Source organism: Enhydra lutris, unplaced genomic scaffold, assembly GCF_002288905.1.
Source record: "Enhydra lutris kenyoni isolate GAN:26980312 unplaced genomic scaffold, ASM228890v2 scaffoldscaffold46, whole genome shotgun sequence".
NCBI lineage: Eukaryota > Metazoa > Chordata > Mammalia > Carnivora > Mustelidae > Enhydra > Enhydra lutris.
Genome location: NW_019154130.1, coordinates 5,346,126 through 5,359,658, shown reverse-complemented (window position 1 = coordinate 5,359,658; position 13,533 = coordinate 5,346,126). Strand labels below are relative to the sequence as shown.

Here is a 13,533-nt window from a genome sequence, read left to right as displayed (position 1 = left end):
CCATTTTTTGCTTAAGCTCATTGAAAGTGTGTTTCAGATTCTTGCATTTATGAGATGTATGAGACCTCTGAGTTAAACAATTATAAGAAGGCATCTTCTTACCACAATGAGGAAAGGAAAGGAATTTCCTTCTCAGGAACTTGGCTGGTAACACCAATAGCCCAGCCTCAATCATCAAAGAAGTTCATCAAAACTCCAGTTCTGCTTTGAAGAAGTTCCCAACTCAAACCAAAAAATGGGGGGAGTAGGAGATCAGCCATGGCCCAGTTTGGATGGTAAATGATCGATTTCTGGTACTTAGTGAGCCCACCAAATGCCACCACAGGCCAAGGTACCACGGATAACCAGTTTCTCAGCAGAATTCTGATTATCGAAGCAAAGTGGGGGAAGAAAGAGGTCAGGACCATCTGGCAAGATAGCCGCTTGTTGTAAGGACGGCCAACAGAGCGACAGATCATAATCAGGAAATATGTTGAAAATGAAACCACAATGTGATTAAGGACCAGAATCCTAGGTGTGAGTTAGAGCCCTCTCTTCAGGCAAGGCACTGTGGGTCAGATGGACTAATAAATTTGGAAAGGTAAGGGACTTCACCAAATCAGAAACAAACATGAGTTTAAAGCCCCAATTTTATGGCTCTAGACTTAGGGGTAATCTCTTCAAGTTTGGAAGAGATTGTTTGGGGACAGTTAAAATGAGGCCCTACTTTTTATGTAATAAACTCACAGAACTCATAACTTCCAAACTGGTACCCTCCAAAATAAAAAGAAAATAATGGAAAAACAATGCATATGTGATTATAACTGCCCCTTCCAGGGGTGCCTGGCTGGTTCAGTGGGTAGAGCATGTGACTCTTGATCTCAAGGTTGTAAGTTCGAGCCCCATATTAGGCATTGAGGTTACTTTAAAAATTAAAATCTTAAAAATAAATAACTGTGGGGCACCTGGGTGGCTCAGTGGGTTAAGCCTCTGCCTTTGGCTCAGATCATGATCTCAGGGTCCTGGGGTCGAGCCCCACTTCGGGCTATCCGCTCAGCAGGGAGCCTGCTTCCCCCTCTCTCTCTGTCTACTTGTGATCTCTCTCTCTGTCAAATAAATAAATAAAAATCTTTAAAAGTAAGTAAATAAGTAACTGCCCCTTCCAATATATAGACAGACACATACATGTTTGTACCACACCATTGGTTTAGTCCAGAATAACATTACTTGCTCCCATTAAAGTAAATTAATTAATTAATTAATTATTTTAAAACAAGGTTTTTTGTTTTGTTTTGTTTTAAGATTTTACTTATTTTTGAGAGAGAGAGAGAATGAGCACAGAGGGGGAGAGGGAGAATTAGACTCTCCACTGAGCAGGGAGCCCCAGGCAGGGCTCCATCCCAGGACCCTGAGATCATGACCTAGGCCAAAGGCATGATTTGACTTCAGTGACTGAACACCCCCAGGCGCCCCTGAATATGAATTATATAAGAAGAGGGCCTTTGGTCCCTTGTGCCTTATTCTATCTGGTACATCTTTGGTGCTTAATATCTAAAAGCTGATGGAAGGACGCCTGCCTGATTCAGTCAGTAGAACATGCAACTCTTGATCTCAGTGTCAGGATGCAAGCCCCACATTGGACGTAGAGCCTGCTTTAAAAACAAACAAACAAATAAATAAAAGCTGATGGACCTCCTGAGCAAATGAACAACGTGAGTTAGTTCCCAACAGAGCTTGAGAGCCGGGCTCCCTGCTGACTCATGCATTTGAGGCTGGGGGAACTACGCCTTTCCTTGGAGCTCCCCTCTGCCGTGTCTTCCTCTTTAGGAAGGTGATGTCTGCTTTAACTTCCTACTTCTAGGAATCAATGGGAGAACCAGACAAGCGAAGTGCTCTGAAAACCCTTCAACATGAGAAGGTCTGTCTGTGGTTCCTCAGTTACTGCCATTCGAGCTATGGCTTGGAGTCTGGAGTATCTACCGTTCTTATCTGTGTCTGAGTCAGGATAGAAAAGCAAGTCTCGTCTTGCTAAAGAATCAAGGAGTGACAGGCTAGGGATGAAAGCGTAACAGAAACTTGGACTGATCGCAGGCTCAAACCAGTACATCTCCTTTCCATCCCAGAACTGGGAACTGAAACTCTTCCATAGGAAATTTTTTCTTCTCCCTCCGTCCTATGCAAACACCCCGGTCTGTCCTGATTCCTTTTTTAATACACTAATAGTCATAGCAATATTCACCAGACTCTAAATAGAATGTACCAGGCCCCTGAAGCTCCATTTGCGCCCCCCTTCCAAATTAAATTATTCATGCTTATTCCCAGCCCTTCCTCATCCTCGTCCTAACGCGTGTATAATTTTTACTTAACTCTCTCTTGATGCAGCTCAGCGTCTGCCTCTTTTCCTTCCTCGACAGTGTTTGGTATTTTCTATCAGGACACAGTTAACAGCCCATAAAGGTCTCCGCTTAAGTAAGAAGTCCCTTTCTCTGACCCATCACCCAGACACATGCAACACCAGACTGTGTGTCTTATATCAAAATTTATTGAAGTGGTAGATTTCTTATAAGGACAGAAACACAAGCAAACAAACCAGGAGGAACCGTCTCCCTCTAGACACTGGGCAGCATTTCCCTTTTAATGATAAAACCAAACGGAAGTGGGGAGCAGCAGTCTTCTCTGAAGCCTCTAACCGCTCAGACTTCCAATTAGTGTCAACAGGAGAGGAACGGATTAGCCGCAAGTTGCTGCCCAGATGTCGTCCCTTTCTCTAAGTGAGACTGTTCCGCTCAGTGCACCCTGACTAATCCCTCTCTTACGCTACCGGAAACTCCAATATTAACCAAAGCTTGTGCCTCTCCCTACCCACTGCTTTTCTGCTAAAGCTTGGCCGAAAGATGTGTTGGTCCCATGGAATGTGGGTGACCTACTGGCTTATTGAATGATTCCTGGCCTCCCCCGAGGGGCCATAATGCCCTTCCAACCACTTAAGCTTTCCTTATCCCAGCTAGAGCCCACCAACAGACTGGAAATCTGCCCCGGGAGCTGAGAACCACCTCAGCCAGGTGGGGGAAAGGCCAGTGAATCACAGGTGCTCGTGGGCGTCTCCCTGGCTCCAGCTCTGCTCGGCACAAGTGTGGACAGTTCTGCTGTCTTCGGTTCTGTGAGTGTCAGAGAGGTTGGGAAGAAGTTACAGGAGCTTTACTCTCTGTTCCCCCCTCCCCCAAGAGTCCTCTGGGGACACTCCGCGACCAGGCAGCCCACTCTGCCACACCTCCTCTCTAAATCCGATTCTCGGAATCTGGAAGTCCCAGGAAACCACGGGCCCCATCTCACGATGGTCTTTGTGCACCCAGCCAGACTCTATCCCCAGACACCTTGGTTCTTGGTGACAATCTCCCTTCTTGGCTCGGTGATTTAGCGAGAAGCTGGGGGCAGATAAGACGGGTTCCACGGCTCACCGATGTGGGCCACTAAATTGTCTGCATGCTCCTGGCGGTGCTCAGATCTGCAGTGAGCTCCATGCTTGTGCTCTGGATATTATCTGCTTCTTGGGGCGCCTTTTTCCGCAGGTAGCGGTTGATCAGGGTGGAGAAGAAGTTGGGGAAAGACGGGCTGGAGAAGTAGTACACCAAAGGGTCCAGCATGCTGTTCATGTAGGTGAAGCTCAGGGTGAGGAAAAACGCCAGGTCCACCGAGCGATAGATGTCACAGTTCCTCGTGCCTGTGGTGTGCAAGAGCCAGAAGATGCGGATGCGCACGGCCACGCTGGGCAGGAAACAGATGATGAAGACGACGGCCACCACCATGATGAAGTTGATGGCCCTCTTGATCTTGGCGTGTCTGTCCATCTGCCGCTGGCGCAGACTCCAGATGATTCTGGCCGAGCAGAACAGGATGATGGCCAGGGGCAGGACGAACTCCAGGAGGAACATGGCATCGTGCCACCGGAAGGTATGGCAGATGCTGAAGCTGCTGCACAGATTGGCATCTCGGTTCCTGATCAGCATCTTCTTGTACAGGAGGTGACCCGTCAGCCCGATGGTGACACCCCACAAGAGGCAGGAGATGATGGCCGCCGTCCGATTCGAGATCTTGTTGAGAGCGTGGTGAGGGTGAACCACCCGGAAGTACCTGTCCACGGCCACCACCGTGAGGAAGATGATGCTGCCTTGGCGGTTCATGGCCAGCATGAACAGCATCAGCCGGCAAGCGACGTCCCCGAACCTCCAGTCCCATTTCCGCACGTAGTTGTCCGTCAGGAATGGCAGACAGATGATCAAGAGAAAGTCAGCCACGGCCAAGTTGAACAGGAAAATCCGGCTGGATTTCCAGGACTTGAGGTGAAAGCAGAAAATCCACAGCGCAAGGCCATTGCCCAGGAGTCCGAACACAAACTCCAGCCCCAGCACCGGTGGCAGCACGTTGGCGATGAAGTCATCCCGGAACACACAGCAGTTCTTCTTGTTTATTTCCAGAAAATGATCCTGCTGCTGGGGCAGGTTCATGAGTGGAACGAGTCGGTCCTAGCGAGTGCTCCAGGAAAGAGGTATGTGTCTGAGTGGTGAACGCCGAGGTTCAGCTCCCGCCTTTATGTCACGTCGGGGTGATGAAATTGGTGACTGGCTGCTTACAAGGAAACTACGAAATCCCTTAGAAGAAAAAAAAAAAAAGAAGAAGCCAGCAAGGCTCTTATGCAATCTGCTGTTTGCATAAACAACTAATAAAAATCCCCTGGGGAAGACAGGAACCCACAAAGGTTCCTAAATGTAAAGGATAAGTTTCGGCAAGCCGACTGCCATGTGTGAATTACGGCGATGCAGACGGCTTCCCTCTGGAAGGCTGGGTGCTGGCATCCCGAGCACTTAGCATGTGAGAATTAACTCACTGTTGGGTGGCTGGCTTATAACATGAACAAAACAACAGAAGCAATAATAACATCCCGTGCTAAACAGCATGGTTTTCTAGAAACGTTAAGAACAACTGTGAAGTATTACATGCATATAACTTAAGAAACAGTAGGAGGTACATGATTTCTTCCGAAACACCAAGAAGACATTTTACGAGGACAGACGGGTCGCATTTGAGGCTTCCCTGCCATCGTCTCTGTAGAGACCCGGATTGCTTTTCTACACCAGAACTTTGCAGCTAAGCTGTAGTTAGGAGAAAGGAGAAGAGAATAGCATACAATTTCATAAGATGTTTGAAAACTTGAACCCAGTTTGGATTGCCAGCGGTATGTTACAATAAACTGGGGTTTTCGTTTGTTGGTGTCAGACTTTGATAGGCTTCTGTGCTCAAGTAAGCAATTTATTTTGAAGTATGCAATCTTTATTTTTTTAAAATATTTATTTATTTATTTCAGAGAGAGAGAGAAAGCGCGCACAAGTGGAAGGGGCAGAGGCAGAGAGAGAGAGAGAATCTCAAGCAAACTCTGTACTAAGCACAGAGCCCAAAGTGGGGCCCAATCTCATGACCCTGAGGTCTCAGCCCAAGCTGAAACCAAGAGTCGGACGCCCAACTGACTACACCTCCCAGGTACCCCTGAAGCATGTGATTTTTTAAAAATCAATACGCATTGGGGCACCTGGGTGGCTCAGTGGGTTAAAGCCTCTGCCTTGGGCTCAGGTCATGATCTCAGGGTCCTGGGATCAAGCCCCGCATCAGGCCCTCTGCTCCCCGAGGAGCCTGCTTCTTCCTCTTTCCCTGCCTGCCTCTCTGACAACTTGTAATCTCTATCAAATAAATAAATAAAATATTTTTAAAAATCAATATGCATTATTTTTCTAGAGTTTTAGATTCACGACAAAATTGAGCAGAAAGTACAGAGAGTTTCTGTAGCCGTCTGTTCCCAGCTCCCCGCCTCACCCCACTAAGTGTATATACACAATATTTTAAAATCCTCTGTTTTCAGAAAATTAAACTTAGAGGGATAAGAGCTTTGGGGATTTTGAACTCTGCCTCACGGCCGATCACCATTTCACACATCATTTCTTTGCTTTTTAGTATAATTGGGTGTAACCCTATAGAACATTTCTACCTTTAGTATTTTGGCTATGATCCTTGCTGAGCAAGAGGTTCTAAAATGTGTTGCTTCCACTTTGAGTTAAAAATAGGAAATGTAGGGCACCTGCCTGGCTTAGCCGGTTAAGCGTCTGCCTTGGGCTCATGTTGTAATCCCGGGGTCCTAGGATTGAGCCCCGTGTCGGGCTCCCTGCTCAGTGGGGAGCCTGCTTCTCCCTCTCCCTCTGCTACTGCTCCACCTGCTTGTGTGCTCTTGCTCACTCTCTCTCTCTCTCTCTCTCTCTGCCAAATAGGTAAATAAAATCTTTAAAAAAAAGAGTATGATATACAGGAATTAATTTAACCAAGAAGGTGAGACACCTGTACACTGAACACCATAAGATATTGATGAAAGACATTGAGGAAGACCAAAAGAAATGGAAAGATACATTCCATGCTAATGGCTTGGAGGAACAAATATTATTAAAATGTCTATACTACCCAAAGAAACCTACAGATTCAATGTGATGTCTATCAAAATTGCAATAGCATTTTCTATAGAAATAGAGCAAATGTTTTTGTAGAAATTTCTACAAATTTCTACAAATGTTTTGTAGAAATAGAACAAACAAAAATTCCAGTAACATTTTTTGTAGAATAGAACAAATAATTCAACAGAAATAAAATAATTTTGTGTACAGGACCACAAAAGACCCCAAGTAGCCAAAGCAATCTTGGAAAAGAAGAACAAAGCTAAAGTTGTCATGCTCCTGATTTCAAACTGTATCCCAAAGCTATAGTAATCAAAACAGTATGGTGCTGGCATAAAAACAGACACATAGATCAATGGAATTGAACAGAGAGCCCAGAAATAAGCCCATGCAAATACGGTCAATTAATTTATGACAAGGGAACCAAGATATATACTGGGGAAGGGACAACCTCTTCAAATAGATGATGTTGGGAAAACTGGGCAGCCACATGCAAAAGAATGAAACTGGGCCACTGTCTTACATTATACACGAAAATTAACTTTTTTCCCTCCCTCCTTCCTTCTGTACACAAAAATTAACTTTAAAAAGGGGCACCTGGGTGGGTCAGTTGGTTAGGTGTTCGACTCTTGGTGTCTGTGCAGGTCATGATCTTATGGGCTGTGGGATTCAGCCCTGCGTCAGGGTCCCTGCTCAGAGGGGAGTCTGCTTGAATTCTCTCCTTGTGCTCCTCCCCTCACTCACGTGTACATGCACCTGCAGGCAAGCACTCTCTCTCTTTAAAATAAATAAATCTTTTAAAAAATTTAACTTAAAATAGATTAAAGACTTGAACGTGTGACCTGAAACCATGAAACTCCTAGAAGAATACATAGGCATTAAGCTCCTTGACCTTGACCTTGGTAATGATTTTTTGGATTTGACACCAAAGGCAAAGACAAAAAAGAACAAGTGCGACTATGTCAAACTAAAAAGCTTCTGCACAGCAATGGAAACCATTAGTAAAAAGAAAAAGCAACGCACTGAAAGGGAGAAAATATTTGCACATTATATACCTAACAAGGGGTTAATATCCAAAATATATAAAGAAATCATAGAAGTTAATAGCAAAATAGTTTGATTAAAAATGGACAGAGAATCTGAATAGACATTTTTCTAAATAAAACGTATGGGTGACAAACAGGTACATGAAAAATGCTCAACCTCACTAATCATCAGGGAACTGTAAATCCGTACCAGGATGAAATACCACCTCACATCTGTTAGAATGGCTATTATCCAGAAGACAAGAGATAAAAGGTGGTGGCAAGGATGTGGAGAAAAGAGAACACTCTTGCACTGTTGGTGGGAATGGAAATTTGTGCAGCTGCTATGTGAAACAATATGGAGGTTTCTCAAAAAATTAAAAAAAAGAAATACCATACCATCCAGCAATCCCACTTTTGGGTGTTTATCTGAAGAAAACGAAAACACTAACTTGGAAAGATATCTGCATGCCCATGTTCCTTGCAACATTATTTTTCTTTAAGATTTTATTTATTTGACAGAGAGAGAGATCACAAGCAGGCAGAGAGGCAGGCAGATTCCGGGTGGGTAGCAGGCTCCCTGCTGAGCAGAGAGCCTGATGTGGGGCTCGATCCCAGGACTCTGAGATCATGACCTGAGCTGAAGGCAGAGGCTTAACACACTGAACCACTCAGGCACTCCATCCTTGCAGCATTATTCACAATAGCTAAGATATGGAAAAAACCTAAGTGTCCATAGGCAGATGAACGTATAAAAAAAGGTATATATATACATATATATGGAAATTATTGAATTATAAAAAAGAATGAAATTATTGAACCATAAAAAAGAATGCAATCTCATCATTAGTGACAACATAGATGGACTATGAGAGTATTATGCTAAGGGAAATAAGTCAGACAGAAAAGGGTAAATGCCCTATGATCTCTCTTATATATGGAATCATAAGAAAAAGCTCATAGATACAGAGAACAGATTGCTGGTTGCTAGAGGCAGAGGGTGGGGGGTGGGCAAAATGGGCAAAGGGAGTCCAAAGGTACAAACCTCCAGTTATAAAATAAATAAGTCCTGGGCATGTAATGTACACCATGGTGACTATAGCTAATAATACTGTATTGCACATTTCAAAGTTGCAAAGAGAGTAAATCTTAAACGTCTCAGCACAAGAAAAAAAATACTGTAACTATGTACAATGACAGAGCAAACTAGATTCATTTCAGTGATCATTTTGCATTACACACAAATATCAAAACTTTATGTTGTACCAGAAACCAATATAATGTTGTATGTCAATTTTTCCTCAATTAAAAAAAAAAAAGGCTAAGGTGATATTGACACATAGTTATAGAGAGCTTCCAGGATTACAGACCCCATGCATAAATGCTTTATTTTATTTTAAAGACTTTATTGGGCGCCTGGGTGGCTCAGTTGGTTAAGTGACTGCCTTCAGCTCGGGTCATGATCCTGGAGTCCCGGGATCGAGTCCCGCATCAGGCTCCCAGCTCCACGGGGAGTCTGCTTCTCCCTCTGACCTTCTCCTCGCTCATGCTCTCTCTCACTGTCTCTCTCTTCTCTCAAATAAATAAATAAAATGTTTTTTAAAAAAAAGACTTTATTTATTTGCCGGAGAGAGAGCACAAGCAGGGGGAGCGGCAGGCAGGGGGAGAAGAGCAGGGAGCCCAACACAGGGCTCGATCCCAGGACCCTGAGATCATGATCTGAGCCAAAGGCAGATGGCTCAGAACCAACAGAGCCACCCAGGCATTCTGTGTGCAAATGCTTTAAATACACGATCGTGTTTTACCCTGACTGCAACCCACAAAGTAGGGCTCATTACTGATTCTGATTTTAAGATTCGGGAAGCGAGGGGTGCCTGGGTGGCTCAGTGGGTTAAATCCTCTGCCTTGGGCTCGGGTCATGATCCCAGAGTCCTGGGATCGAGCCTCACGTCGGGCTCTCTTCTCGGCAGGGAGCCTGCTTCCTCCTCTCTCTCTGCCTGCCTCTCTGCCTACTTGTGATCTCCTGTCTGTCAAATAAATAAATAAAATCTTAAAAAAAAAAAAAAAAAAGATTCGGGAAGCGAAGCTCAGAAAGGTTGGTGAGATTTAGGGCCACCCTAGCCAATAAGAGCGAGCTTTGGGTTTGAATCTGACCCAGGCTTCAAAGCCCGGGTCCCTAACCGTGAAACTGCATAGACTCTTATTATATGATTGTCTCGTTCGTAAGGCTGCACTGGATTGAGGTCATTTTATGTGGGCATATTAAGGCTCTGGTGAAATGGCTAGTATTTGTTTCCTGTCCTTGCTGCCTGTGAATGTCCTGTTTCCCTCTTGGACAAATGTAGATTTGTCAGTGATATGCATACCTAAGGACCTTTATTAACTTTATTAACTAAGAGTCAGAAAAACCGACTATTAACAATATTTATTTCTGGGAGCTGGAATGTGCAAGGTACCCTCCCTTTCTAAGTTTTACAGTTTTAGGATATTGGTGTGTATGCGTTTGAAACAAGTTGTTGGGACACCTGGCTAGCTCAGTTGGTAGAGCTTCTGTTTCTTTGATCTCAGGGACATGAGTTCAAGCCCCACGTTGGGCATGGAGCCTACTTAAAAAAATAAATAAAAATTAAAATAAGAACAACAGTCATGGGTAAAATTAGGAGAGAACACAAATATTGTTAAGAGAAAAACTGGAGGCCTGGACGCTTGGTCTAGGGCTGTCATCCACTACCGTGAACCCTCTTAGCCCCTGACCTTCTTTATGTATAAATTGAGGAATTACGGGTCGTGGCTGGGTGGCTTAGTCGGTTAAGCACTTGCCTTCGGCTCAGGTGACGATCTCAAGGTCCTGGGGTCGAGCCCCACATCCTGTTCCCGGCTCAGTGGGGAGCCTGCTTCTCCCTCTCCCTCTGCCCCTTCCCCCCTGCTCATGTTCTCTCTCTCAAATAAAGAAAACAGAATCTTTGAAAAGTTAAATAAATAAATTGAGGGATAAGATAACCTTCCAGCTCATTCTATGATTCTATCCAAAAGTTCACCACCACTCAGACTGAATATAAATTCCATCCTCCCCGAATTCTGGTGCCTATTGTGGAATTTCCGGTCTTCCTGCTGTGCTGTGGGCAGGTTTGGTCTTGTTTGTGTCCTTCTTGTATGTATTTATGTTTTTTTCTTACTGGCGCATGAGTTGTACAGAAACTTATAATGAATCACTTCAACAGCTAAGACAGTGAGTGATCCCACTGGGTTTTGTGGAAAGTCCACTTAGAATTTATGACTTTGACCATTAACTTGAATCTTCATGCCTCATTGTCTTATCACAGCTTGGATGTGTGCCACTGAACTGGACTGAACAAAAAATTTTTTAAATTAAAAATGATAATAGTGGGTGCCTGGGTGGCTCAGTGGGATAAGCCTCTGCCTTCGGCTCAGGTCATGATCCCGGGGTCCTGGGGTTGGGCTCTCTGCTCAGCGGGGAGCCTGCTTCCCCCTCTGTCTCTGCCTGCCTCTCTGCCTACTTGTGATCTCTGTCAAATAAATAAATAAAATCTTTTTTAAAAAATGATAATAGCGAGGTGCCCCTGGCTGGCTCAGTTGGTGGAACCTGAGACTCTTGATCTCCAGGTTGTGAGTTCGAGCCCCACGCTGGGTGTAGAGATGACTTAAAAATAAAATCTTAACCAAAAAATGCTATCATTTATCAACTGTCTGCTTTGTGCCAGGTATTGTGCTAAGAGATTTGCATATATGATCTCGTTTAATCCTCACGAAAACCCTGTGAGTGATATTCTGTGATTATCCTCACCATTATCTCCATTTTACAGATTAGAAAACCAAGGTTGAGGTTAAGTAATCGACTCTTCATGTTTGGACTTAGCTGGGATTTCTGTTTTAGTTATCCATTGCCGTGTGACAAACCACCACAAAATTCAGTGGCTTAAAACAACCACGGTTTTATTATCTTTCCTGATCCTATGAGTTGACTGGGCTCAGCTGGCCAGCTCTTGTCTGGGGGCCCGGCCTTCCCGCCATTCCCTGTAGTCTTGTATCTGCCGATGTGGCCTCCTCGAGTGTTCTTTCTACGGGGTGCACTGGACTTCTCACAAGGCTTCCCAGACAGGCAAAACTTCTTACTGCCTGGCCTGGGAAACCTCACTTTCAGTACATTCTGTGCGTTAAAAAGAGTCATAGAGCCCAGAGTCTCCTCCTGCTAGCCCCTGCTCAGCAGGGAGCCTGCTTCTCTCTCTCCCTTAGCCCCCCCACCCCCAGTCCTGTGCATGCTTGAGCACTCTCTTTCTCTCAAATAAATAAATAAAATCTTTAAAAAATTTTTTTATTTATTGGGGTGCCTGGGTGGCTCAGTGGGTTAAAGCCTCTGCCTTCGGCTCAGGTCATGATCCCAGGATCCTGGGATCGAGCCCCACATCAGGCACTCTGCTCAGCAGGGAGCCTGCTTCCCCCTCTCTCTCTCTCTCTCTCTGCCTGCCTCTCTGCCTACTTGTGATCTCTGTCTGTCAAATAAATCAATAAAATCTTTTAAAAATTATTTATTTATGTATTTATTTATTTGAGAGAGATAGAGAGTGAGAGTGGGCAGGGGGTAGCAGGGAGAGGGAGAAACAGGCTCCCAGCTGACCAGGGAGGGGACTCTGGGCTCAGTCCAGACTATTCTAGGTGCTTTATTTATCTAAATTCATTTAGTACTGACAACCCTATGGGCAGGTACTATTCTTGTCCCCATTTTATAGACAAGGAAAGTAAAGCATTGAGAGGTTGAGTAACTTGCCTGAGGCCACACAGCTAGTAAGTAAAGGAGATAGGATTTGAACCCAGATGTTCGGTCTCCAGGGTCTATGCTCTCAGCCCAGCGATGTCAGTTGTGCTTCTGACTCTTGGTTTCTGCCCAGGTGGTGATCTCAGGGTGCTGGATCCAGCCCTGAGTCAGGCTCCACGCTCAGCAGGAAGCCGATTTAGGCTTCTCTCCTTCCTCTCCTTCTGCCCTCCCCCTGCACTCTCTCTCTCCCTCTCTCAAATAAATAAATAAACCTTTAAATAAATGAATGAATGAATAAATAAATAAATAGCCATTGGTTAAGTAAACCATATGTGGTTTGTTTATACAATGAAATAAAGTTAAAAACCATGAGTTTGATCTCTGTTCTGCTGTAGGAAGCTATTCATGATGAAAATACTTTGCAAAACTGTCTCTCTATGTATCCAGCTTCAGCAGAACAAAACGAGATTCGTCATCTCTGTGCAAGTGTGTGTATACCCCCAAAGAGATCTATCATTTGTTCCAAGAGTCTTCAGCTCTAGCCAATGAGATTAAGGGGAATGGAAGGAAGACTTTAACTTCTTTATGTATTTGCACATTCTTTTTTTATAAAAAAGATTTTATTTATTTATTTGACAGAGAGGGAGAGATCACAAGTAGGCAGAGAGACAGGCTGAGGTGGAGGGGAGCAGGCTCCCCGCTGAGCAGAGATCCCACTGTGGGGCTCGATCCTAGGAGCCTGGGATCATGACCTGAGCCGAAGGCAGAAGCTTTAACCCACTGAGCCACCCAGGTGCCCCTGTATATTCTTTTAATTCTGGTCAAAAACATAATCTGCCTTTGATAATTAAAGAAATTTCGCTCTTTTTTGAAAAGCAACGAATCTGAAAGGCTAGTCATGAATCTTCCAGCAAGAAAAGGTGTGAGGGGCACCTGGGTGGCTGGGTTGGTTTCAGCTCAGGTTGTGATCTCAGGTTGTGAGATGGAGCCCCACGTGGGGCTTCACACTCAGCAGGGAGTCTCCTTGAATTTCTCTCTCCCTCTCCCACGGCCCCTCCCTCAATCCCTCTCTAAAAGAAAAAAAAAAAAAAAAAAAAAAAAAGATTTGTGAACAGACCTTCTCTCCCCAGTGGATCTCATGGTTTCACCCCTTCCCAGATTGCCTCGGAGCCCCCCAGGACTTTTCATTCTTTTCCTATTAACCTTCCAGCAGCTCCCAAGTGACCTTTCTCACCACACCCTCTCTCGCTGGGATACCCTTCCC

At 44.7% G+C, this 13,533-nt stretch overlaps 1 protein-coding gene across 1 annotated transcript; it reads right to left on the bottom strand.

Moving 5' to 3' along the window:
- Positions 1 to 3,263: 3,263 nt before the first annotated feature.
- Positions 3,264 to 4,484, bottom strand: LOC111156519 (hydroxycarboxylic acid receptor 2). Its single transcript, XM_022517465.1, has one exon. It carries the CDS (start codon positions 4,482 to 4,484, stop codon positions 3,450 to 3,452), a length of 1,035 nt encoding a protein of 344 aa, XP_022373173.1. The 3' UTR covers positions 3,264 to 3,449.
- Between the last annotated feature and the right edge of the window lie 9,049 nt (positions 4,485 to 13,533).

Coding starts and splice junctions, on each gene's coding strand:
- LOC111156519 (XM_022517465.1), bottom strand. CDS start 4,484: ATGAACCTGCCCCAGCAGCAGGATCATTTTCTGGAAATAAACAAGAAG.